General features: G+C 53.7%; 3 protein-coding genes across 4 annotated transcripts in view; 1 reads left to right on the top strand and 2 right to left on the bottom strand.

Annotated features, from left to right (window-relative positions):
• Window positions 1-6020, top strand: part of NAALADL1 (N-acetylated alpha-linked acidic dipeptidase like 1) — a 13286-nt gene extending 7266 nt beyond the window's left edge. Inside the window, exons 9-18 of the mRNA XM_023186583.2 lie at window positions 2462-2547; window positions 2632-2695; window positions 2807-2874; window positions 3132-3223; window positions 3305-3395; window positions 4317-4398; window positions 4481-4654; window positions 4728-4815; window positions 4926-5018; window positions 5379-6020. Of these exons, the coding sequence (XP_023042351.1) occupies window positions 2462-2547; window positions 2632-2695; window positions 2807-2874; window positions 3132-3223; window positions 3305-3395; window positions 4317-4398; window positions 4481-4654; window positions 4728-4815; window positions 4926-5018; window positions 5379-5565 (1025 nt within the window). The 3' untranslated portion in view covers window positions 5566-6020. The remainder of the gene's footprint in view (window positions 1-2461; window positions 2548-2631; window positions 2696-2806; window positions 2875-3131; window positions 3224-3304; window positions 3396-4316; window positions 4399-4480; window positions 4655-4727; window positions 4816-4925; window positions 5019-5378) is intronic.
• SAC3D1 (SAC3 domain containing 1) lies at window positions 6006-9931 on the bottom strand. 2 transcript variants are annotated; one of them, XM_023186584.2, is made up of 3 exons: window positions 9728-9931; window positions 8975-9554; window positions 6006-6613 (listed from the first exon to the last, which is right to left on the bottom strand). In XM_023186584.2, exons 1-3 carry the CDS (start codon window positions 9821-9823, stop codon window positions 6111-6113), a joined length of 1179 nt encoding a protein of 392 aa, XP_023042352.1. In that variant the 5' UTR covers window positions 9824-9931; the 3' UTR covers window positions 6006-6110. The 2 variants fall into 2 exon arrangements, with proteins under 2 accessions (XP_023042352.1, XP_031792537.1); XM_031936677.1 differs by lacking the exon at window positions 9728-9931 and having other exon boundaries at window positions 6536-6613; window positions 8913-9569.
• A 339-nt stretch (window positions 9932-10270) lies between these two features.
• The window catches only part of SNX15 (sorting nexin 15), a 13092-nt gene continuing 2813 nt past the window's right edge, over window positions 10271-20549 (bottom strand). The window contains exons 2-8 of the mRNA XM_023186585.3: window positions 18473-18508; window positions 18124-18244; window positions 15715-15830; window positions 15471-15618; window positions 15016-15159; window positions 11832-12089; window positions 10271-11164 (exon numbers count right to left, since the gene is read on the bottom strand). Of these exons, the coding sequence (XP_023042353.1) occupies window positions 11058-11164; window positions 11832-12089; window positions 15016-15159; window positions 15471-15618; window positions 15715-15830; window positions 18124-18244; window positions 18473-18508 (930 nt within the window). The 3' untranslated portion in view covers window positions 10271-11057. The remainder of the gene's footprint in view (window positions 11165-11831; window positions 12090-15015; window positions 15160-15470; window positions 15619-15714; window positions 15831-18123; window positions 18245-18472; window positions 18509-20549) is intronic.

Below are 20549 nucleotides of genomic sequence, written 5' to 3' on the forward strand. Positions count from 1 at the left end.
AAGGAAGGAAGGAAGGAAGGAAGGAAGGAAGGAAGGAAGGAAGGAAGGAAGGAAGGAAGGCAGGCAGGCAGGCTTGAGAGATGACTTGGGGAGTTGGTAGCAAAATGGTCTGTGAAACCACAAGTGTGGTTGCGATCAGCTCAGAAGCCATGGGTGAAGGGAGTGGGCAAGCTTGTGGAGAGAGGCTGGGCTTTCAACTTTACCCTTATGGGTAGCGCAGAAATTCCTGTATTTTTTTGTTTGTCGAAGTGTTTTATGGTGAAATAATTTCAGACTTACAGAGATGTAAAAATAGTACAAAGAAGCCTCTTATACAGACACTCCTAATATTAATGTTTCACCACATTTGCTTTCTGTCTATCTATGTATAACATATGGGCCAGGCACAGTGACTTATGCCAATAATCCCAGTACGTCGGGAGGCAGAGGCAGGAGGATCGCTTGAGCCCAAGAGTTTAAGACCAGACTCGGGAACATAGTGAGACCCCCGTCTCTACAAAAAATAGGGGAGAAAAGCCTTAGCTGTTTATAATATAACTATATATGTTTTTGTCTGAAGTATTATTATTATTATTTTCAGATGCAGTCTCGCTCTGTGACCCAGGCTGGAGTGCAGTGGCGCAATCCAGCTCACTGCAACCTCTGCCACCGCGCCCGACCAATTTTCCACAACTTTTAAATACTTCCAGCCGGGAGTGGTGTCTTATGCCTGTAATCCCAGCACTTTGGAAGGCCGGGGCAGGTGGATCACCTGAGATCAGGAGTTTGACACCAGCCTGGCCAACACAGTAAAACCCCATCTCTACAGAAAACACAAAAATTAGCCAGGCGTGGTGGTGCGCACCTGTAATCCCAGCTACTCGGGAGGCTGAGGCAGGAGAATCGCTTGAACCTGGGGGGCAGAGGTTGCAGTGAGCTGATTGCGCCACTGTACTCCAACCTGGTTGATGAGAGTGAGACTCTGTCTCAAAAAAAAGAAAAGAAAAAAAGAAAAAAAAATTTTTTGAGACAGGGTCTCACTCTGTTGCCCAGCCTGGAGTGGAGTGGTACAATCACAGCTCACTGCACCCTCGACCTCCTGGGCTCAAGCGATCCTCCTGTCTCAGCCTCCTGTTTAGCTGGGACTACATGTGTGCGCCACCAAGCTCTGATAATTTTTTACTTTTTGTAGAGACAAGGTCTTGCTGTGTTACTCAGGCTGGTCTCGAACTCTTGGGCTTAAGTGATCCTCGTCGCCTCAGCCTCCCAAAGTGTTGGGACGTGATAATGACCTTGATAGCAAAATAATTTTTTGGCCCAAGCTCCAATCCAGGATCACACTAGTGATCTGGTCACTAGTTTCCTTTAATCTATAATAATTGTTTAGCTGTTCTTTGTGTTTCATGGTTCTGCGATTATTATCCTATTATTTTGTCAAATAACCCTCAATTTGGGTTTGTCTCATTTGATTTAGATTATATATTTTTGGCAGAAAAAAAGTGTAAAAATGTGTAATTGCAACCATGTAATCACATCACACTGAAAAATTCATTTGCTGGTTGTGGTGGCTCACACCTGTAATCCCAGCACTTTGGGAGGCGAAGTGGGTGGATCGCTTGAGCTCAGGAGTTCAAGACTGGCCTGGGCAACATGGAGAAACCCCATCTCTACCAAAAATACAGTAATCAGCCAGGTGCGGTGGTGTGTGCTTGTGGTCCCAGCTACTTGGGAGGTTGAGGTGAGAGGATCGCTAGACCCCAGGAAGTTGAGGCTGCAGTGAGCCAAGATCACACCACTGCACTCCAACCTGGGCCACAGAGTGACACTAGGTCACCCAGGCTGGATGTCGTGGCACAATCTCAGCTCACTGCAACCTCTACCTCCTAGGCTCAAGCAATTCTTCTGCCTGAACCCGAGAGGCGGAGCATCGTGCAGCCTGGCTTCCACCTCCAGTCCCTATACCCACAGTGTGGAGCCAAATATCTGGATTTGAAACTGGCTCTGCTGCCTACCAGCCTTGGGACCCTGGAAAGTCATTTAGCTTCTCTGTTTGTTCAACTGTGAATGGAAATAATAATATATCTCCCTCAAGGCATTGTTGTGGGGATCGGTTCAATGTGGATAATGCCCTAACAGGAATTGTTCATGTGTTACCACCAAGTGAAGATGGCTATGGAGTTTGGCCTGGAGGCGGGGGTTGAGGATGGCAGGTCAGAAGTCTTCCCAGATCGTGCCCACAGAGAGAGGGCAGTGGGCATTCTGGTAGAAGGGACCACCCGACCCTTCAGGGGGCTTGGAGTTGTGTTCAGTGTTTGGTGCGAGAGCCTCCTGGAAGACCTGGCGGCAGAGTGCCAGGACCTCCTGTCACCAGCTGCCCCGCCTTTTCCAGCTCTCCCCTCCTCCTCACGTCCGCAGCCTTTCTCCTAAGGCACCCTAGGATCAGGAGGACCCTGTCCTCCAACCCTCTGTCCTCCATTCCCAGGCACCTGGCGTCCTCGCAGATCAATCGTGTTTGCGAGCTGGGGAGCTGAGGAGTTCGGGCTCATCGGCTCCACGGAATTCACAGAAGTGAGTGGCCCTACAGGGTAGGGGATCGAAAGGGGTTCCCGAGGCAGAACGGCGCGGGGCTGACGTCGCCCCTCGCACCCGCAGGAGTTTTTCAACAAGCTGCAGGAGCGCACTGTGGCCTACATCAATGTGGACATCGCGGTGTTTGGTATGGAGGTGGCGGGGAGGGAAAAGGGAGGGGACGGCCTGACGACGGGGTGGGTAAAAGAAGGAAAGAAGGGGCTGGGGCCCAAATAGTCTTTCTCCCCTCCTCCCACAGCCAACGCTACCCTTAGGGTGCAGGGGACACCCCCTGTCCAGAGTGTCGTCTTCTCTGCAACCAAAGAGGTGGAAGGGGGCGGGCCGGGCGGGGCTGAACTAGCGGGGTGGGGCAGTGCGGTGGGCTGGCCGTGTGCGGCGGGCGGGGCCGCACGGGTGGGCGGGACTGGGCAGTGGTACTCTCCAGATCTGCTGGGGCGGGACTGAGGCTGGGGCGAACTTTTTAAGGACTGGACTGTGGGTGGGCAGGAGACCGGTGGAGGACCCGCCCTGTTGCTGGGGCTGGGGAGGGCCCCGCACCGAGTTTAAATTCTCCTTCCGGCCAGATCCGCTCACCAGGCCCTGGCGACCTGAGCATCTACGACAACTGGATCCGGTACTTCAATCGCAGCAGCCCAGTGTACGGCCTGGTCCCCAGGTGAGCCCAGGGACAGAAGGGGGCCCGGAGCGAGGCGGTCCGGCCCAGCGCTCTTTATCTCGGACCCCTTCCTTCCCGCAGCTTGGGTTCTCTGGGTGCTGGCAGCGACTATGCACCCTTCATTCACTTCCTGGGCATCTCCTCCATGGACATCGCCTACACCTATGACCAGGTGAGCAGGTGCCCCTCCGTCCCTGCCTCGGTACCTTGCTGCATGCGCCCCCTCCTCTCTTTGGAGCTGTTCTCGCACAGACTGAACCCTGCTCCTTTACTCACTGCTACCTCTGCCAAGTTTCTTAAAAATACACACACATACACACACACGCGCGCGCGCGCGCGTTTTATATAGACGGAGTCTTGCTTTGTTGCCAGGCTGGTCTTGAACTCCTAAGCTCAAACCATCCTCCCGCTTCAGCCTCCTAAAGTGCTGGGATTACAGGTGTGAGCCTTGGTGCCAGGCCTCTGCCAAGTTTGACCTTTTCAAGCACCTCTTTATGCTCATCTATGTTATTTTATCATATGTAAGATACTACTGATTATAAGATGTGATTCAAGAAGGGAAGAAAACCCACCGCTTCCAACCAGTTGTAAGATGACATTGCCTGTAAGAAGCATTCTGTTTCCAAAGATCTTAAAATGTAGCAGGGGAAAAGGTTAATCTCAGCATTGATTAACTCAGACCATTGGTGTGAGCACTGACATGAAGGTAAAACAAGACAAGGGGTGCAAAGTGCCCAGCTGGCACCTCCCTGTTTGATGCTCCAGAAAGTACGTTCTCCACCTCACAGCCACAGAGATTCTCCGTAGCAGAGCTGGGATTTGAATCTCTCTGACTCCAAAGCCCCAGGTTCTTCTCCTTCCTGTGAAACTGGAAACTGGCACCAGACCCAGCTCTTCCACTAATTAGCTGTGTGATGTCAGCCGGTTAACCTCTCTGAGCCTCCGTTTCCTTTTCTGTGGGAGTTCTAGAACCCACCTCACAGACATGGCCAAGATTCAATGGAGCTAATGCCCACATTTTATATCTCACTGGAGGTACACCTTCTCCCCCTTCCCATCCCAAGCCTGTCACCTCTGGGCTTTGTTCCCCCAGAGCAAGACTTCAGCCAGGATCTACCCCACCTACCACACAGCCTTTGACACCTTTGACTATGTGGACAAGTTTTTGGACCCAGGTGAGGAGGGAGACAAAGGGCATCCTGAGACCAGGACAGGAGAGGCTGAAGACTGAGCCTTGGCCTTGTGACCTTGCTGCAGGCTTCAGCAGCCATCAGGCTGTGGCCCGGACGGCGGGGAGTATTATTCTCCGGCTCAGTGACAGCTTCTTCCTGCCCCTCAAAGTCAGTGACTACAGTGAGACACTCCGCAGCTTCCTGCAGGCAGCCCAGCAAGACCTCGGGGCCCTGCTGGAGCAGCACAGCATCAGCCTGGGTATGCACAGCCTGACCCTGAGGCATGGGGAGCCCTGCACCCCCAGGACTAAGCCAATGCTTGTTCCTCACAGGGCCTCTGGTGACTGCCGTGGAGAAATTTGAGGCAGAAGCTGCAGCCTTGGGCCAACGCATATCAACGCTGCAGAAGGGCAGCCCTGAGTGAGCAAGGGCAGCGGGCAGGGGTTGGGAGAGCAGCATCCAGGGCAGGATACCAGGCTGGTAGCTGGGCCGCTGGCTCCAGGGTGACCGGCAGGTCCTGCCTCCACCAGTCCCCTGCAGGTCCGGATGCTCAATGACCAGTTGATGCTCTTGGAACGGAGCTTTCTGAACCCTCGAGCCTTCCCAGAGGAACGCTACTACAGGCGAGTCTGTCCCAGAGTCCTGGGAGGTGCCGCCAGGTGGGGCCGGGCAATGGCCCCCGACCTGAGATGAGGTGGTCAGCTTCTCTGCCCTTTAGAGCGCAACCCGGCCCCTGAAGAAGGTGGGAATGTGAGGCTCAGGGAGGGGAGGAAAGTTGCTTCCGGGTCCCTCTGGGAGCCAGGACTGGAGCCCACATTTCCTCCCCCAACCGCCACTGCTGTAAGAGGCCCCTGGCCTTCAGAGACAGGTGGAGAGGGGTGCTCTTCTGCCTAGCTGCGTACAGGAGCTAAGCCCGTTCTAGGTCCAGGCTTCTCTCTCCTGGCCCCTGACTGACCCTGATCCTGTCCTATTTCTCCTGTCAGCCATGTGCTCTGGGCAGCTCGCACAGGCTCCGTAGCCACATTCCCGGGCCTATCCAATGCCTGCTCCAGGGCCATGGACACAGCCTCTGGATCTGAAGCTTGGGCTGAGGTGCAGAGACAGCTCAGCATTGTGGTGACAGCCCTGGAGGGTGCGGCAGCCACCCTGAGGCCTGTGGCGGACCTCTGACCCCAGCCCTCTTTCTTCAGCCCTCCCTTTACCCCAACCCTCTCCTGCCTGCTTTCCTGAGATGTCCTGGTCTTCCCTGGTGCCAGGAGAGGGCACGACCACAGGACCCTCTCAAGCTTCTCAGGCAATAGCTTGAGGTCCGTGAGGGCAGTGGCACTCCCTAATGCAACTCACCCTCCTCCTGGTGCTTAGGTGGCAGAGGGTGGGCAGCAGGGGACAGGGATGGGATGGCAAAACCACCAACTGCTCTTGGTGGTGGGTAGGTGAAGATGGGATGCATAATGCCAACCTCAGATGCCAACTCAGATCATCAAGGCCAAGGACCAGTGGCGAAAGTGAGGCATGGGGTGCCTTAGGCCTTTCCTGGTCTGCGTTCCTCTCCCTACATGCTGTGTATCCTAACTCCCTACAACAGCCCCTCAAATAAACACATCTAGTGACTGGTACCAACAAAACAAGTTCCTTTTATTATCTGGGAACCATAGAAAAAGAAACCTAAGTGCTCTGGCCCAGTCTGGGGGCTCTGGGAGGCTCACGCTCCCTCCTCAGGCTGGGGACCCAGGTCTGTCTGCACCCTCATCTTCCTCCTCTGCCATGACCACCTCCTCCAGGGTACGTCCTCGAAGTTTGCTCTCCACTAACACCTTGCACGTACCCGCAGGCGGTAGCCCTTCCTCCACATAGCGACCCCGCAGGAACACAACTCTCTCCTCTCCGTCCAAGGGCAGCCCATGGGCCTGGCACAGGTCCCGTGCTTCCCTGAGTCCATCCAGGGCCAGGAGGTTGACCATGAAGCCCAGAGGCAAGGTCTGGCCCTTGGGGGTGCTAAAGGCACGAGCGAGGCGGGCCAGGGCTTCCCGGCGGGCATGGCCCACATGGCACTGCACAGCGCAACTTGCCAGGTAGGGCAGGGTCTGGAGCAGGCGGAACAGGCGGGCAGCATTGCCCTCTCGGAAGGCAGCATCTACCGCTAAGGCCTTGCGGAGGGGCGGGCAGGTGCGCAGGGCAGCAGGCAGCTGTAGAACCTCGCGCAGGGCTTCCACCGAGCCTGTGAGAGCGGGAAGCCAGAATGAGGACGCCTGGTCCTTACAGGATCAGGCCCATCTCCCCTTCCAACAACTTGTCCTTCCTCTCTTCTAGACCACGCCCCTTCTCTAGGCCTAGCCCAACTTCCCTTTCCCCTCTAAGGGCCAGCCTTTGGCTCCTTCCCTGAACCATATTTGAATGAGTTGCCTCAGGCTCTTGACTTCCTGCAGTCCAGATCCTTACAGCACTGAAGTGGGCAGGGTTTACGGATTTGGGAAGCAGGCCCAGATAATTTAATGATTCGCCTGAGAGTGTCCTGGGGTGGGTATGTAGTTGAGCCTGACCCCAGTGCAAGTTTTCTGACTTGGATTTCCCACTACCCTGGCTTCCCTGCACCCACGGTTTTGGGAGCCAACTCTGCCCCACCTTCCCCTGAACACCTGGGAAGGCCCCTTCCTTCAGGAGACTCTGCCCCTGCTTCCCTTCCAGAAGAGTCTCAGACACTGGAACCTTGGGCCTCATTTGTAAACTGGGGCTTCTGACCAATTAGTAGGTTGTGAAGTCAACAGCATTTTGTTAAAATTGTCTAGGACAGGGCCTTTTTTTTTTTTTTTTTGAGACAGATTTGCTTTGTCACCCAGGCTGAAGTATAGTGGCTCTCGGCTCACTGTAACCTCCACCACCTCCCAGGTTCAAGCGATTCTCCTGCATCAGCCTCCTGAGTAGCTGGGATTATAGGCATGCGCCACCACACCCAGCTAATTTCTGCATTTTCAGTAGAGAGGGCCCAGCCAGAACAGAGCTTGTTTGGGCACAGTGGCTCATGCCTGTAATCCCAGCACTTTGGGAGGCCAAGGCGGTAGGATCACTTTAGCCCAGGAGTTTGAGACCAGCTTGGTCAACATGGCAAGACTCCAATCCCTACATAAAAATAAATTTTAAAAAATTAAAAGAAAATCATGGTCATACCTCTGCTACTGTTAACCAGTGCTGTGTCAACAGGCAAGTCACCTCACCACCAAGGGCTTCGATTTCTTCCCCCACTAGAGCAGGGATAATTACTATGCCTTCGCAAGAGCAGTGTGGACAAAAATAAACAATTAACTGGGCATGATGGCGGGCACCCAGCTACTTGGAAGGGTGGGGCAGGAGGATCACTTGAGCTCAGGAATTCAAGTGGCAACATGCGAGACCCTATCTCTACCAAAAAAATTTGTTTTAAGTTAGCCAGGTGTGACTGCACACATCTGTGGTCCCAGCTACTCAGAAGGCTGAGGCAGGAGGATCCCTTGAGCCCAGGAGGTTGAGGCTGCAGTGAGCTATGATCAAGCCACTGTACTCCAGCCTGGGCAACAGAGTAAGACCCTGTCTCAAAAAACACATTCTACAAATAAGAAAACAGGACAGGTGTGGTGGCTCACGCCTGTAATCCCAGCACTTTGGGAGGCAGAGGCGAGCGGATCATCGGAGGTCAGGAGTTTGAGACCAGCATGGCCAACATGGTGTTGGCCTGTCTCTACTAAAAATCCAAAAATTAGCCAGGCGTGGTGGCATGCACCTGTAGTACCAGCTCTTCAGGAGGCTGATGCAGGTGAATAGTCTGAACCTGGGAGGCAGAGGTTGCAGTGAGCCAAGATCATGCCACTGCACTCCAGCCTGGGCGACAGAGCTAGACTCTGTCTCAAAAACAAACAAAGTAACAAATAATAGAGTTTATTAGAATGCATCACCCACAGAAAGTATCTCTAATGCCTTAAACTTCTGTCTCGGGTATATTCGTGGGCATGTGTTCTTGTTTGCTTTGTAACCCTGACTGGGCGGGGAGGTTAAAAAAAAGTTTGAAAATCGGCCGGGCGCGGTGGCTCACACCTGTAATCCCAGCACTTTGTGAGGCCAAGGTGGGCGGATCACGAGGTCAGAAGTTCGAGACCAGCCTGACCAACATGGTGGAACCCCCGTCTCTACTAAATACAAAAATTAGCCAGGTGTGGTGGCACGCCTGTGATCCCAGCTACTCAGGAGGCTGAGGCAGGAGAATCCCTTGAACCAGGGAGGTGGAGGTTGCAGTGAGCCGAGATCCAGCCACTGCATTCCAGCCTAGGCGACAGAGCTAGACTCAAAAAAAAAAAAAAAAAAAAAAAGTTTTAAAATCACTGTTTAGGCCAACTCTTCCGTTCCACCCTTGCTTCTCCACTTTTATTCCTGAGACAACTAAGACCCCGAGATGGGCCCGAGGTCCCATGTCGGGGATTGGTGGGTCTTGTGCTGTCCTGGGAGGGGCCTAATGGTGAAATGTTAAAGCTAATCTTTCTTTTCCCTACTTCCACTGTCATGGTGGGCTCCTGTCCCCATGCTCTGCCCAGCCGCCAGGACCCCGACTCACCCAGGTTATAGAGCAGAAAGAGGCCCTGGAAGGCGGGCTGGCGGGGGTGTGGTCCGGCGTCCCGCGCGTAGCAGCGCCGCAGCGAGCCGAAGCCCTCTTGCACCTGGGCCTGCAGCAGCACCAGGTCCGCAGGTCCCCGCGCCGCGTCGGGCCCGAGCCGCGCCACCACGGCCAGCAGCGTGGCCAGCGCCGCCTCCAGCACCACCACTGCCTCGGCGTCGCCGGCGCCCTGCAGGGCCAGGTCCAGGCGCACAGCTCGCAAGCGGTCTGCCACGAAGCTGGCCACCTCGGCGCGGGCAGCCTCGGCGCTTTCCGCCACCTCACCGGCCAGGTAGCGCACGGTGGCCAGCAGCACGGAGGGCGGACGCAACTGGCTGGGTGGGGGCCGGGGCTTGCCGGCGGCGGGTCGGCTGTACTCCTTCACCGCGCGCTGCGGATCGGCGCAGGGCGGGTCCTGGCGGCACCCCGGCACCACCTCCAAGCGGTGCAGGCGGCGCTCCCTTTCGCGCTGGGCGCGCTCGGCGGCCGGGCACATGTCCGGGCAGGTGCCCACGGGCAGCTCGCAGCCGAGCATGAGGGGCTGCGGGGAGACGTTGGGCACTCAGCATCCCGGGGATGACGGTGCTGCGGAAAGGCAAGCGAGGGCGGCTGGGGGTGGGGAGCGGCGGGGCGGGGCTGAACCCGGCTGGGCCCGCCTGCCCGCCATGATCCCCGGCCGCCGGGCCGCCCATCGGGCCACCTCTGTCCTCTCACCCGGTCCTGTGGAGTTGGCCTCCCGAGATGCACTGCGTTGTAGTCCAGCGACGCCTCTGCGGCTCCGCGCGCTCTGGGGCGGCTAACGGCCCCCATCGAGCGCCAGGTTGTTTTGCGCGCTCCCCTTAGTGTTTTTGACGTGTAGCCTGGGCCGCTCCCATGATACACCGGTGTAGTCCCTGCCGCCACCAACCGCTTTGTGGTGAGGCGGGGCGGGGACGGGGGCGGGGCGGGACTGAGGCCACGCCTTCCAGCCCGCTGAGCAATCAGGATTTGGCTTTGGGGCCTCGGAGACAGGTACTCCTGCTTTGGATTCCTCTCCTTCGTCCCTTCCACCCAATAGACCGGCTTCATAGTCTTGTCATTCTCTATTTCCCTGGAGACTGTGCTATTTTCTAGCTCAGGGCTCAGCAAATGTTTTCTGCAAAGGGCCAGGTTGTAAATGTTTTGGGATTTGCAGGCGGCAAAGACTCAACTCTGCAACCGTTCAACAGCCGGTGCAGCGCGAACGCAGCCATCACAATACTGAATGAATTAGCCTGGTTGTGTTCCAACAAATTTTATTTATAGACTCTTAAATTTCATATAATTTTCACCTGTTACATATAAATTTCATCTGTCATTCTGTCACAGAATATTATTTTGATTTTTTTAATCATTAAAAAAATGTAAAAACCACTGTAGCTCACAGGCCTTACATTAAAAAGGGGGTGGGCCAGATTTGGCTGCAGAGGGGAGTTTGCAGACCCCACTTCTAGAGGGGTAAACTAATGGTTTAATGACCACAGCTGCTGCTCACACATCAAGACAGACAGGCAGGGGCCGGGCATAGTGACTCATGCCTGTAATCTCAGCACTTTGGGAGGCTGAGGCGGGTGGATCACTTGAGGTCAGGAGTTCGAGACCAGCCTGGCCAACATGATGTAACCCCGTCCCTGCTAAAAATACAAAATATTAGCTGGATATGGTGGCGTGTGCCTGTAATCCCAGCTACTGGGGAGGCTGAGACAGGAGAATCATTTGAACCTGGGAGGCGGAGGTTGCAGTGAGCTGCGATCATATCACTGCACTCCAGCCTGGGTGACTGAGCAAGACTCCATCTCAAAAAAAACCCAAAAAGACAGGCAGGGTCAGAAGTGTGAGTCCTTGATTCCAAGGTGGCAAGTGTAATCAGGGAGCTGAGAATTCATTATTTTTCTCATGCTTGGTCCAGTTACCTATAGAAATGGCCCCTGCGATTACAAGACCAGGAGGTGGGGCTAGGCCCTGGGGAGAGGAGAAGGGGCTGGCAGTGCAGGAGCGAGAGTCCCAGGGAAGGGCCCACTCCCTGTTAGGGTGGGAGTTGAGACAGGTGCAGGCGCAGGATCTCCTCTGCCCGCTTCAGGTACTCAGCTGCCTTCTTCTTCACACCTTCCTGGCGGGCAGGCAACGGGTCACCTGTGGAGAGAGACTGCTCAGCTGAGGCACCTGGGCACCACTGGTCTAGTCGGAACCCCTGGTCTGGTCCTTTACAATTCACAGAGTATCACCATGTGCTTTTCCCTCCTCTCTGAGGCCCAGTGTCCATTCTCCCCATTCTACAAACAAGAAAACTGAGGCCATGCCGGGCGCAGTGGCTCACAGCTGTAATCCCAGCACTTTGGGAGGCCGAGGCAGGCAGATCACTTGAGATCAGGAGTTCGAGACCAGCCTGGCCAACATCACAAAACCCTGTCTCTACTAAAAATTCAAAAATTAGCCAGGCATGGTGGTGGGCGTCTGTAATCCCAGCTACTCAGGAGGCTGAGGCAGGAGAATCTCTTGAACCTGGGAGGCAGAGGTTGCAGTGAGCCGAGATTGTGCCATTGCACTCCAGCCTGTGACAAGAGCAAGACTGTCTCAAAAAAAAAGAAAGAAAAGAAAAAAGAAAACTGAGGCCACAAGAGGTGTTAAAACAAACAAACAAACAAAAAACAAAGACAGAAACAAAAATCTGCCCAGGTTACACAGCTGGTCAGTGAGGAGCAAAAGGGCTCCTGCTCTGTGAATTGCTTGCTTTTTGCTCCCTTCATCACTGCCCCACCTGGGACCCAGGCCTGACCCTCCACCCTCAGTCCCTACTCACCGGGGACTCCCTGAAGCAAGACATGTACACCATCTCGGTAGCCCTGGAGCGCCGCAGCATAAGCGCCTGCCTTCTCATCCCGCAGGGCCTGGGTGATGAGCTCTGTGGCCTGGCTTAGATAGGCAGGGGTAGGCCCTCCTTCCCCGTCCTCTTCCTCCTCCTGCCCTCCTGGCTCCCAGGGTTCCTGGTCCAGCCTTGCCGACTCCACCTCCATCGTTGCCAGCTCAGCCACATGGGTGGGACTGGGGGCTGCGCCTTCTGCAATTAGAAAGGGAGGACTCAGACCAGACTAGCCCTTCCTTTCTCAGGCCCTCTGCCGAACCCCAAGACTTCTTTTGTTCATCAGGGTATCAGCCTGTCTCCAGTAGAGGGGACCAATGCCAGAGCAATCCAGAAGTCATCTGTGGATCAAAAACTAGCTATGATGTATTTGATAGATAGGGTTCACGTGCTTCTGTAAAAACAGCCTTACTGCCGGGTGCGGTGGCTCATGCCTGTAATCCCAGTATTTTGGGAGGCCAAGATGGGTGGATCACAAGGTCAGGAGATCGAGACCATCCTGATTAACATGGTGAAACTCCGTCTCTAAAAAATACAAAAATTAGCCAGGCGTGGTGGCGGGCACCTGTGATCCCGGCTACTCAGGAGGCTGAGGCAGGAGAATGGCGTGAACCCGGGAGGCGGAGCTTGCAGTGAGCCGAGATAGCGTCACTGCACTCCAGCCTGGGCGGCAGAGTGAGACCCCGGCAAAAAAAAAAAAAAAAAAAAAAAACCAACAACAACAACAAAAAACCACAGCCTTACCTTCCTAATTATTTCATTGGTACACACTCACTTTAGTTTGTAAGCTCTGGGTCACTGGTCCTATTTCCCTCTTGACTCCAGTTGTCCTAGAAATCCAAAAATCCCCTCCAGAAAGTTTCCCTGAAGGATGCTAGGCCAACGACACCAGGCTGAGGGTAGAACTGCTCCAAGCCTTGGAATAATCTTAGAATAGGAGACTCAGAGAATCTCAGGGGTTTTCTGAAGCCTTGCAGTTTCAGCTGAGGCCCCCAAATGTAAAGACAGTGGGTGACAGGTGTCCTCACATTTCCCAGGGAAAGGCTCATTATATCCCCCTGGACTGGCTAAAAGGGGGTCGGACATGCTCCCTGCAGGTTCCACACGAGGCGGCTGGAGATCTGGTGCCTTTGGTGAAAAGGCCTCTGAGGGGAAGGTGCGGGGACAGGGAGCGTCATGATACCCTCTCATCCTGGAGAGGGAAAAGGTGGGCCCCTCTCTAACCCCATCCCTGTGAGGAGTTCCACGAGAGCCCTGAGAAGACCGGGCCTCCTGCAAGAGGGAGAAGACACCTCTCGGCTGGGCCTACAACCCTCCATGTATTGCTCAGGGAGCAGACAGCAGAAGAGTGCCCGGGACACCTGCACACTTGAGTTCAGGAGTCTGCTGTGAAGAAGAGAGACACAGGTGCCCGCTCCTTGCCTCGAGAATTCTGGTGGTGAAAGACTCGTTGGAGATGCCCACCACGGCAGGGCAGGGAAATAAGGCCGTGTCTGAGCAAACTGCAGCTCCAGGCTCTGGGGACTCTCCCCACGGGCTGAGTGAGTCTCACTGGAGCTGCCTGTGAAGGGTCTTGAAAAGATCCTGGTTGGACACAGTTGCTCATGCCTATAATCCAGCACTTCAGGAGGCCAAGGTGGGAGGACTACCTGAGTCCAGGAGCTTGAGACCAGCCTGGGCAACATAGTGAGAGCTTGTCTCTACAAAAAATCAAAAACTTAGCTGGGTGTAATGGTGCATGCCTATGGCTCTGTCCCAGCTATTTGGGAGGCGGAGGTGGGGGGATGGCTTGGGCCTAGGAGGTAGAGGCTGCAGTGAGCCATGATCACACCACGGCCCTCTAGCCTGGTAACAGAGCCAGACCCTGTCTCAAAAAAAAAAAAAAGAAAGGAAAAAAATAAAAGAGAAAATAGAAAAGCTCCTGCCCAGGCAGCTAGCTGCCCAGCAGGGGCTCAGCTGGCACAAGGACAGAGCACTTGGATGCCTGCCACCCAGAGGCCAGACACAACAGCCCTGTGACACCAACACTGCCTTTCCCTCCCATTCCTTCTTCCCACTCCCCAACCCTGGAGAGGCAGGAGCAGGAACAGGAGGAAGCAGAACGAGAAAAGTGAAAGAGGCAGGGCACTTTGGCTCATGCCTGTAATCTCAGCACTCTGGGAGGCCAAGGAGGGTGGATCACTTGAGGGTCAGGAGTTTCAGACCAGTCTGACCAACATGAAGAAATCCCATCTCAACTAAAAGTACAAAATTAGCCAGGCACTGTGGCGCGTGCCTGTAGTCCCAGCTACTCGGGAAGCTGAGGCCGGAGAATCGCTTGAACCCGGGAGGTTGCAGTGAGCAGAGATTGCGCCACTGCACTCCAGAATGGACAACAGAGTGAGATTCTGTCTCAGAAAAAACAAAAAGAATAACAGACATGGGCTCTCGCTATACTGCCCAGGCTGGTCTTGAATTCCTGGGATCTCCCTGCCTCAGCCTCCCAAAGTGTTGAGATTACAGGTATGAGCCAATGTGCCAGGCCTTGGCGAATTTTAGAATGAAAAACTCCAGTGCCTCAGAGCTTGGGACTGTTGAGTCCCAGGATCTCACAGCAAGAAGGTGCCCAGGACCCTGACCTCCATCAGGGGGCCCTTCAATCTCCGGCATCCCCAAATGCCAGTGGCTCCAGGCCCCCAGAGGGGTTTCCCTTTGCAGCTGCTCTTTGAGCTCAGAACTCACTCCCATTACCAGCAGGCTTCTTGCCTTCAGGATCTGCAGCCAGACCCTGGCCAGCCGGGAAATCCCACCACGAGCTTACAGCAAAGGAACTAAAATGTCCCAGAGCAGTGTGACCTGGCTCTTTCCAAAGCCTTCTCAGTGAGATGGCCCCAACGTGGGAAGTGCCTCCTTTCCTTCCTCATGGCTACTTGTTGCACAGGTGCATCCAGCACACCACACCACGAGCCCCGGCACGGGGCTTCTAATTCTCATTGAAGCTGCTATTGGTCCACAGGGCAGCACTACTGAGGGGACATCTTTCCCAGATCTGCGCAGGCACTGAGCAGGTTAGTGGGGCTCTGCCCTCCTCCCTGTCCTAAGGATGTCCTGCCCTGGCCCCTTCCCAGCTGACCCAGCTCATTACCTTCCTTGGAGAAGGGGTCGAAGAGGGCCAGCTCAGCCTCGGTGAGGGGGCCTCGGGCAGGGGAACCGGACGCCTCCTCGGTGCTCTCACAGTTAAAGAGGAGATCCAGGGCCTCCTGGGCAGGGCTGGATGGTGGGGGATCCACTGAGGAAGAGATAATTGGGGTCATGAATACCTGCATTTATTTCTCAGCTTTCAAAATGGAATTACTCTCTCCCTAAACCCTTGCAGCAACCATGGGCATAGACAAGCCCGTTATTAGGGTTTATGCCCATTTTACAGATTAAGAAACTGTAGTGCAGAGAAGGAAAAGGACCTGCCCAAAGTTCCTCAGCCAGTCAGTGATAGACCTGGGACACGCGCCCATTTCTCACTAAGACCACTGAGGAGTGAGTGTGGCCCCCTCCCCACTCTGTACCCTCCAGCCTTGGTTCCCTCCTCCCACCCTGATGTACCTGGCACCTCCAATTCCTCAAGGCCCCTCCTTTCTGCAGGGAGCGGCTGGGGTAGCCGGGGGTCATCAGGGGGCGGGGTGGGGGTCAGAGGGGGTGGCAGGATGTGCAGGTCCCTGGACATCTCCGAGGGTCGGGTCACCTCCCCACCCTGCAGGACAGAAAGATCAGCCATGGGGAGTCATGGGGTGCAGTCTGGCGGGTGGGTAAGTGGCCCAAGTTCTGGTAAAGTGGAAGGTGCACATACCCTGAAGAACTCCTTGAGCTGGGGGCTGTTGTTGAGCGCAGGTATGTGCACGGTGAAGCGAAGCAGGTCCTCTGCCCCCTTTCGCCGCTCCTCGATCACTGAGGCTTCAAATCGGCCTATAGCCCCCAGGACAAGGAACAGGGGAGAGTGACAGTGACCTATAGGGGCTTCTGCCCCAAGGCCACTTTTCCTGGTCCTGCCTCAGATGCTCTGAGCAACTCACTGCCTTCCTACCCCTTCTCCCAGCAATCTTCTCTGGCTCCTCCTGGGGTGAGGGAGGGGCTTCCAGGACAGATCAATTTCCCTATTCATTCATTTGCCAGATGTTTACTGAGCACCTACTATATGCTAGACTCAGAAGGTGAACAGGGGAGGAACAAATCTCTGCCCTTGTGAAGATCATATCCTACACAGGGGGAGCTAGGGAGTTAACAAGAAACAAAAACATTTCTGTGGCTTTGATCTAATGAGGAGAAAAGTAAGGCTCAGAGAGGGAAAGTGACTTGCCCAAGGTCACACAGCAAGTAGCCCCCGTTTGTTTTTTGAGACAAGGCCTGGCTCTGTTACCCAGGCTGGTGTGCAGTGGCACAATCTCAGCTCACTGCAACCTCTGCCTCCTGGGATCAAGCCGCCCTCCCGCCTCAGCCTCCAAAGTAGCTGGGACTATAGGTGCACACCACCATGCCTGGCTAATTTTTGTATTTTTTGTAGAGATGGGGTTTTACCATGTTGCCCAGGCTGGTCTTGAACTCCTGAGCTCAAGTGATTACCTTGCCTTGGCTTCCCAAAGTGCTGAGATTACAGGTGTGAGTCACAGTTTCACTGCTCTGTCCTAGGTATTATGCAGCGCAGGCTAACTCTGGTCCAGTTACTGTGCGGCCATTCTGTGGTACTTCCCCACTGGCCTGGCATAACCTGACAGCAGCAATCCTTCACCTTGCTTCAAAAGAACATCTCGGCCGGGAGCGGTGGCTCACACCTGTAATCCCAGCATTTTGGGAGGCCGAGGCAGGTGGATCACTTGAGGTTAGGAGTTCGAGACCAGCCTGGCCAACATGGTGAAACCTCGTCTCTACTAAAAATAAAAAAATCAGGTGTGGTGGCACACATTACTTGGGAGGCTACTTGGCTACTTGGGAGGCTGAGGCAGGAGAATCGCTCAAACCTGGGAGGGCAGAGTTTGCAGTGAGCTGATATCATGCCACAGGACTCCAGCCTGGGCGACAGAGTGAGACTCTAGTCTCAAAAAACAAAAACAAAAACCAACAACAAAAAAGAACATCTCACGTGAGTACGCAGACCCAAGCAACTGTTCAGCACTGTCTAATACAGATATGAGCTACATATGCAATTTTACATTTTCTAGCAGCTACATTAAATAAAAGGAAAAAAGAAATAACTTTTTTTTTTTTTTTTTGAGACGGAGTCTCACTCTGTCGCCCGGGCTAGACTGCAGTGACACACTCTTGGCCTCCCAGGTTCAAGCAATTCTCCTGCCTCAGCCTCCTGAGTAGCTGAGATTACAAGCACCTGCCACTACACCCAGCTAATTTTTTGTATTTTTAGTAGAGATGGGGTTTCACCAAGTTGGCCAGGCTGGTCTCGAACTCCTGATCTCGTGATTCATTTGCCTCAGCCTCCCAAAGTGCTGGGATTACAGGTGTGAGCCATCATGTCTAGCCACAAGTTAATTTGAATATTTTATTTAACCCAATATATCCCAAATATTCTCACTGCAACATGTAATCAATATACTAAGTATTGAGATAGGCTGGGCGCAGTGGCTCAGGCGTGTAATCCCAGCACTTTGGGAGGCCGAGGCGGGCAGAGCAGCTGAGGTCAGGAGTTCAAGACCAGCCTGGCCAATGTGATGAAACTCCGTCTCTACTAAAAATACAAAAATTAGCCAGGTATGGTGGTGTGCACCTGTAATCCCAGCTACTTGGGAGACTGATGCAGGAGAATCCTTTGAACCTGGAAGGCGGAGGTTGCAGTGAGCCAAGATAACACCACTACACTCCAGCCTGTGTGACAAAGTGAGGCTGTCAACAACAACAAAAAAATTGAAAAAAAAGGAAAATAAAATGGAGCTAATAAAGACAGGATTTTTGTTTTTTTTTTTTTGAGATGGAGTTTCGTCTCGGCCTCCCAAAGTGCTAGGATTACATGTGTGAGCCACCAGGCCCGGCCCAACAGGAATGTTAAAAGGTGCAATACACAGTAAGTGTTAGGCTGCTCTGAGCCTCAGTTCCCCCCATCTGTAAAATGAGGTCATCTCTAAAAGCCCTTCCAAACATGTCTCTCTGCCCAGAGTTTCAGGCCCTCTCTATCCAGCCCCCACTGGCAGAGGTCCCCTTTTGTCCAACGCTCCCTTCATCTTTGGCCTGAGTGCCCCGATCTAACACTCACCAAACACCTGGGCCCGGGGGAACGCAGGGAACTCCTCAAGGCGGCGGAAGAGGTTGCGGTGGGTATAGGCCAGGTCTCCATGCAGCTTGCGGAAGTCGCTGTACCGCTTCCAGACCACCACCTACGAGGGACATGAGGCTTGCCCAGAACCAGCAATGGTGGGAGGCAGCCGCCCCCGGTGCCCAGCCTGCCCCCAGAGTGTGTGAGGATCAGGATGCAGCTGCAGCAGCCCCTCGCCCAGGGACAGGGAGGAAGGAGGGCCGGTGTCCAAGCAGAGTTACCAGCTGCCCCTTGACAGTTTCCAGATCTGAAACTGCAGAATGGGCTCTCTTCCTCCCAGGAGCCTCACCTCTTTGACATCCTCTGGGTCCTTCTTTGAGATGAACTGAGAAAGAAAGGCAAGAGCTGGTTGAGACCAGAGACCGCCATCTGACACCCTCTCACCCCGTTTGCCCCAGGTGCCTCCTAGTCCCCCTCATGGGGCAATGGCCTTTGGCCACTGGCCTCTGGCGTCAAGGCCTCCTGGCTTTAAGCCTTTCCGTGTAATTTTAGAAACTTTTCCTACTATGTACCTCAGTTTCTCCATCTGTCAAATAGAAGGACCTCTAAAGGCCCATCTGGACTGCTCCAACCTCAGCCTAACTTTTTTTTTTTTGAGATGGAGTCTTGCTGTGTCGCCCAGGCTGGAGTGCAGTGGTGCACTCTCGGCTCACTACCACCTCTGCCTTCAGGGTTCAAGCGATTCTCCTGCCTCAGCCTCCCAAGAAGCCAGGATTACAGACATGCACCACCACGCCTGCTAATGTTTGTATTTTTAGTAGAGATGGGGTTTCACCACGTTGGCCAGGCTGGTCTGGACTCGTGACCTCAAGTGATCCGCCCAGTGAACACCCGGCCATCAGCACAATTTTTATCCCGGTTCCTCGAACAGGCCAACTCCCTCCATCTCCTTCTGAAACCAAAGAACCCCAAGTCTCCAAAGAAGGGAGGTTCTGCCTCAGGAACCTCCTTCCCTGAGGGAGAAGGTCCTGTGCCCTAGACACAGAAGAAACCATTGCTGGAGCTGAAGTCCCTGGAAGGGCAGACTTGGGTCTGAAGTGAAAATGAGATTCAGTTTTCATCATGTTATGTTCATAATAATTTTAAAATAATGCCCTATGGTTTAGGGTACTTGACAGTTTAATAACATCTCCTATGCCAGGCACGGTGGCTCAAGCCTGTAATGCCAGCACTTTAGGGGACCCAGGTGGGCAGATCACTTGAGTCCAGGAGTTTGAGACCAGCCTGGGCAACATAGTGACACCCAATAGCGGCAAAAAATACAAAAAATTAGCTGGGTGTGGTGATGTGGCACACCTGTAGTCCCAGCTACTTGGAAGGCTGAGGTGGGAGGATCACTTGAGCATAGGAAGCAGAGGTTGCAATGAGCTGAGATCGCACCACTGCACTCCAGACTGCAGAGAGTGAAACCCTGTCTCTTACACACTAAATAAATAAATAAAAACATCTGTTCCTTATCCTAGATCCCACTGAAGCAGACATAATTAACATGCCCATTTAAGAGATAAGGAAATGGAGGCTTTGAGAAGATCACACACTAGGTAAGAAAGATCGCTGGAACTAAAACCTTGGACTTGGCTTTTGACAACAGAGACTTGCTTAAAATATTCTGGTAAAAGAAACTATTTAAAAACCATTGAGTGGTCAGGTGTGGTGGCTCATCACGCCTGTAATCCCAGCACTTTGGGAGGCCGAGGTGGGTGAATCACTTGAGGTCAGGAGTTCAAGACCAGCCTGGCCAACATGGTGAAATCCTGTCTCTACTAAAAATACAAAAATTAGCCAGGCGTGGTGGCAGGTGCCTGTAGTCCCAACTACTCAGGAGGCTGAGGCAGAGAATCACTTGAATACAGGAGGCAGAGGTTGCAGTGAGCTGAGATCACGCCACTCAACTCCAGCCTGGCAACACAGCGAGACTCTATCTCAAAAAAAAAAAAAAAAATTCTGTAATTTTTTTTTTTTGTATTTTTAGTAGAGACGGGGTTTCACCGTGTTAGCCAGTCGGACCTAGGGTCTGACACTGTGTGGTGCCACAGGAAGCTAGGTACGGTGTGGCCTATAATCCTAACACTTTGGAAGGCCAAAATGAGAGGACTGTTTGAGGCCAGGAGTTTGAGACCAGCCTGAGCAACATGGCAAAACTATGTCTCTACAAAAAATGTTAAAATTAAGCTAGGCATGGTGGCACATGCCTGTAGTCCCAGCTACTCAGGAGGCTGAGGCAGGAGGACGGATTGAATCCAGGAACTTGAGGCTGCAGTAAGACGCGAATCGTGCCACTGCACACCAGCCCAAGTGACAGAGCAAGACTCTGTCGCAAATAAAATAAAATAAAATAAAATAAAATAAAATAAAATAAAATAAAA

Source organism: Piliocolobus tephrosceles, chromosome 13, assembly GCF_002776525.5.
Source record: "Piliocolobus tephrosceles isolate RC106 chromosome 13, ASM277652v3, whole genome shotgun sequence".
In the NCBI taxonomy this organism is placed as follows: Eukaryota; Metazoa; Chordata; class Mammalia; order Primates; family Cercopithecidae; genus Piliocolobus; species Piliocolobus tephrosceles.

What these genes read in the sequence shown, in the direction of transcription:
- SAC3D1 (XM_023186584.2), bottom strand. Translation starts at nt 9,823, where the DNA reads ATGGGGGCCGTTAGCCGCCCCAGAGCGCGCGGAGCCGCAGAGGCGTCG. An exon ending in GGCCAACTCCACAGGACCGG is followed by an intron (nt 9,555 to 9,727) that starts GTGAGAGGACAG and finishes GTCTCCCCGCAG; the next exon opens with CCCCTCATGCTCGGCTGCGA. An exon ending in CTTTCTGCTCTATAACCTGG is followed by an intron (nt 6,614 to 8,974) that starts GTGAGTCGGGGT and finishes CCGCTCTCACAG; the next exon opens with GCTCGGTGGAAGCCCTGCGC.